The sequence below is a fragment of the Belonocnema kinseyi genome, chromosome 2 (assembly GCF_010883055.1).
Source record: "Belonocnema kinseyi isolate 2016_QV_RU_SX_M_011 chromosome 2, B_treatae_v1, whole genome shotgun sequence".
In the NCBI taxonomy this organism is placed as follows: Eukaryota; Metazoa; Arthropoda; class Insecta; order Hymenoptera; family Cynipidae; genus Belonocnema; species Belonocnema kinseyi.
In genome coordinates this window covers 57,845,310-57,850,463 of record NC_046658.1, presented here as the reverse complement: position 1 = coordinate 57,850,463, position 5,154 = coordinate 57,845,310, and the positions used below count along the sequence as shown (strand labels likewise).

The 5,154-nt window shown below is 33.4% G+C and overlaps 1 protein-coding gene across 1 annotated transcript in view; it reads right to left on the bottom strand.

Annotated features, from left to right (window-relative positions):
• Positions 1–3,055: 3,055 nt before the first annotated feature.
• LOC117168091 (homeobox protein MSX-1) overlaps positions 3,056–5,154 on the bottom strand; it is a 98,617-nt gene continuing 96,518 nt past the window's right edge. The window contains exon 3 of the mRNA XM_033353458.1: positions 3,056–3,293. Coding sequence (XP_033209349.1) covers positions 3,056–3,293 — 238 coding nt within the window. The remainder of the gene's footprint in view (positions 3,294–5,154) is intronic.

Genomic DNA, 5,154 nt, shown 5'->3' with positions numbered 1-5,154 from the left:
TCTCTTTTGTACTATTTGGTTGTTAATACAACTTTTTCGTCTAGAATTAATTTTTTTGTTGGTTGAATGTTCAACTATTTGGTTGAAACATTATCTTCATAGGCTTAAAAGTTAAGTGTATTCTCAAACACTCAACTTTTTAAATTTAAATCCACAACTCTTTGGTTGAAAATTCAACTATTTATTGTTGAAAAAGCAATATATTTCAACGTGAAATCTTGAGCTTTTCATATTGAATTAAATATGGTACCTAAATATCCATTTTAATGAAAATATTGATTAGCCCATTATTATTGCCCTATGTTCATTAAAAATCACCCTATTATACCTCTGCTTTAAGAGAATTTTGGGTTGTGAAGTATGTTCAATTTCTATATTTTTATGTTTTGTGTTCTATATGAGGCGTTAATCAAATGAAATCCAAGAAACAAATTTCACCCAAAAATAGGATGTACTTGTCATATCAGCCTGAGGCGTTCAAGCGTTGTATGATGATCTGTTATGAAGAAGGGAAGGGTTCGAAAAAGGGTTTAAAATCACGTGACGTAGTTTTTGAGTGGCCCCCTTATATTATTAAAAAAAGTTTAGGGGTCGGAAAAATATGAATAATACATTTTTCTTTTATAGATCATTTACAATATGCATTTCATTTTGTTCTATATATATATACATTATAGGTAGGTACATAACATCACATAGTTCACTAAAATTCAGTAGCTTATGATTAATTTTAACGCAGAATACAAGCTTTGTTCCATTCATTATCAATAATTTATGTCCATAATAGCAACGATGTAATGTGTCACCTGTAGTATCATCGTTACAATTACAATCTGGCTCATATATTCATTAATTATTTACAGGATATGCTTATACAGACTCGCCAATGTGGAATTAATAATTTGTCCTTGGCAAAACAACCACGTGTATCTCATATAAGGAAATCTTATCTAAATTTATATATACAAAGATATGTCATGTACTTTATACGATTTTCACTTTTGGCTCAGCGAAAAGATCAATTCGAACTTCACTAAAAAGGAAGAATAAGTACAATTGCAGTGTCGGAATATTGCATTCACTGAGTTTCCAGTCTGCACTCCTAGTTTTCGAACTTCATAAGTCGAGTATTAATTTTGTGTAATTAAGTGGATCACAATACTTTCTTTTAAAAATATTTACATAATTCAGCTCAATACTGGGCCTCGTCATTTTTGGCAATCGAACAAACTGAATATTCCACTTTTCACCGTAATACTTTTATTCGTTTTGAGATCATATGACTGATTATATGAATGATTATCGCATTCGTAATTCTATTTAGTTCTACAATCTTTACTGCAATATTTTTTACAATATTCTTCTTTATATCAGTTATATCAGTGCCGGTTTGTGGATAAGGCTTAAATGATGTGCCAATTAGGTTTTGGAAAGTTTTAAGAAGATTTGAAAATTTGAAAATGATTTTTAATTCAGAACAATTACATGTCAAACGATTTCTTAAAAGGTCAAAGAAAACCTGATATATTTTAGAACGTTTTTTATTTTGCCGAATTTAAAAATAATTTGAGGACAAAGTCGAATAATGTAAATATATATTAAGAAGGTTGAGCATTTTTTAGAAGATTAAAAAAAAACTTCTAACTAAATGTAGATTTTTTAAAATTTCGAAAAAAAAATTCCGAACTTTTTAAGAATTTTGAAAGGCGTCAAGAAAAATAACTTCTTATAAGATGCCTGAAGAATTTTTTAATGATATTTTATTCTTTTGAAATAATGTTTAAAATATCAAAAGATTCATAAAAATATCGAAAAAATCTACAAGATTTTCAAGCCATTTTTTCTCTTTGAAAGATTTTTCTAAGGAATAATTTAAGTTAGTTTAAAAGATGTTTGAAAATTCATCTCTTTTGGTAGAAATTCCATCTTTTGTAGTTAAAAATGCTTGGTACAAAGTTAGTTTGTAAAGCTTAAAAATTCAACTTCTTGGTTAAATGTTGAATTTTACTTTGTTAAGAATGAACATTTTTGGTAAAAGATTGATTTCTTTAGTTACAGATTCACCTCTTTGGTTGTAAACGTAACTATATTTGTTAAAAAATGATACTTTTGTGTTGAAAAATTATTTTTTTCTGGTTGGAAATTCAACTATTTATTTTTGTAAATGTTACCGTCCGCGCAGAAAGGGACCTAATGGTGAAAAAATTGATTTTTATTTCCTTACGCCAATCGATAGTTTCTAATGCCCGATGCGAGCGGAGCTCACGGATACGACGCTTAAAGGTATAGTTTGTAAGTGCAGGGGGTGCTCTTCGTAGACGCATCCCCACTACTGAAATGCTGGCTTGCGGACTGCTACAATCGTCCGACTTATCAAATTCAGCTTTGACGCATTGGGTCCGTTTCTTCGCGGGCGATCACAAATGATTTTTTTTTTAAATTTTGATTTAACATATCTTAAATTTTTCTACTTTGAAATAAAAAGATTTGGAATTCGAATGAAAAATGGTAAAGTTATGAATTATTAAATACATACAACTACAAAAATGGGGTGTTCGTTTTTATTTGAAATTGATATTTTGTATTAAAAATGGTTTTCCTCTCAATGCGAAGAACTATGCTAATGTTGCTAGTCTCATTGAAATTGAATGAAGAATTTTTCTAAAAGAAAAAGTCAAAATCAATCCAGAAGTGATTTTCACAAGTTATTTTGCACTATGTATTTTGCTTTCGCCCTTCTTTGATGCGCAGGTAGGCCTAGGAATTTGCCTAATGAGTAAACCGGCACTGGTTATTTTGGAAAGAAAATGTTGGTTTTCCAATTGTATACAAACTACAATTTTGTTCCATTTAACGAGATATCGATTCTCTGATTCTATTCGTGTTTCAAGTTAAGCGTTACGTCTTCGAGGAATTGTTTGCCGTTAGCACTTTTTAGTTCTTGCGGAATATTCATTGTTTAATGTTTCCTTTGCGAACAGATTCTTAGAAAGACGCAAAAACTATCAAGTTTACGTGACGGGGAAAATGAATTTACATGGCTTGTTGATTGCACTCAGCAAATGGGATCAGTTAATGGTTGGGGAGGGCCATATGGGGAAGCCCATTGGCCTACAGAATGAGACAATGTTGGCGGGGCCTGTTGGCTATCTAGATTAGGGACACTATTATTCGCAGGATGAGGTGGTACTGATGTTGGATATCCAACTTTTCCAAGAGCTTCTGCCTGCAATGAAAGCATTAAACGATTCGCTGCCTGTCTTTCTGCTTCTCTTTCCTCTGCTGTTTGTCTCCTGAAACATAAAAAAACAATATTTTAATTGATCATTCTTGTCTTTCAGTTTTTGCACTTTCCAATGTGAATTATTTGAAGTACTTGACCCCTTTCCAACAGTTTTTGGGATGGTCAGTATGGGGGGCGGGCTCTTTGAAAAGCTGGAAAAGGGGGTCCGCAGGTGTCTTCGAATTGGGAGCGATCCCGGCTGGGACTAGTAGGTAACTCTGACACTTTTCCAATAGTTTTTAGTGGGATGTGTGGCGTAAGGATTGCGATGGAAGGCTTGTGAAAAAGTTAAAAAAGAGGTCGATGTTCCTTTGAAATTAAAACTATCCTGACGGGGGGCATTTGCGACTCGTAGACACCGACTTCTTTCCAAAGGCTTTGCTGGGGAACGCAGGGTTGAGAGGGGGGGGGGGGCTTGTAAAAAACTAGGAAAAGGGGTCAGAGTGTTTTTAAAATTGAAACGAACTCAAACAGGGGGTACTTGTGACTCGCAGGCACCCTCGACCCCTTTGATACGGTACTTGTTCGTGGGGGAGTGTGGTGTCGAGGGCCTTGTAAAACTAAACTAAAGTTGATCAAAATTACGTTCTCATTCAATATAGCGGAGATTAATAATTTTTTGTATTTTTTTACAATATAGCGATATTTTCGGACGCGGAGTAAAAAAAGTAAAAAATTAAAAAAAAATTATTTAGTGCAAATTCTATGCTGTTTAAACAAGGTTTTTTTTATATATGATCCGAACTGGAAGAAAAATTGTTAACATATTTTTAGTTCACTGAAAAAAGTTCTAGTTAAAGTAAAAGTCAATTGACACTTTGGCGTAAATGTCCAATTCTCGAACAAGCGCGATTTGTTAATTGTATTTTCAGTTATATAAGTATAAATTATTAAAGTGAACCGTGAATTTAGTTATGTTATAAGAAGAAGTTGCGCGTGATCTACATGCATATTATGTAAAATCACGAACAAAATAGTCTTAACGACTAGCTTCAGAAACAGAACGCATCAACAATATGCTACTTTTGCTTCGAGTAATCTATCTATCGCTATTTAATAATACATATATTCAAATATCGATAGCAGTTGCTGCACTTTGTTGTCGGAAAATTTTTCTTGGGAAAATGTAACATGTGGTTCCTGCAATTTCAGTGTGGTCTAGGAAGACTCCATGAAGATAGAAGAGTATCGAAATTCAATAGTCGAAACTCGATGTTTACCAAAATATGTGGTTGAGCTTACCAGAACATGTGGTTAAGTTTACCAAGATATCTGGTTATGTTAACTAGCACTTCTCGACTAAAAATGCTTCGAATTAAGTTCGATTTGGTTATGTCTTCAGTTCGTCTCCAAGACATCGATGTCTGGCTGCGTCTCAAACCTGAGTCGAGACATAGACCTTCGTCTTACTTTTATGGCCACGACAGGTAAAACGTCGTTTACTTGTCTTAAGTCGAGCCTTGTCTTGGCTAAGACGACGTTTACTTGAGTCAAGACGAGCATTGTCTTGGCTGAGATTATCGAACATTTTTTGTCAGGACATGTATAAGCTCGAAGTTATAAACCGCTCGTCCCGAATAAAAGTGCTTCGACTTGAGTTAAACTTAAATTGCCCCCAATCAAGACATTCTAAAGTCGAAAAGTTCGACTTGAGCATGTCTCAGTTTTGAGACGGAGCCAGACTTCAATTTATGTCTTAGAGATATGTTTTTATGCCTTAAAGACATAAATTTATCGCAAGAGTCGAATTTTTATTACTCCAACACGTGCGGTTTATAACTTCGAGCGTATACCTTCCCTAACAAAAAGGGTCATTCTAACAGTCATAAAAGCTAATCTTCATTAATGGTTAAATAATCTTGTATATTTTT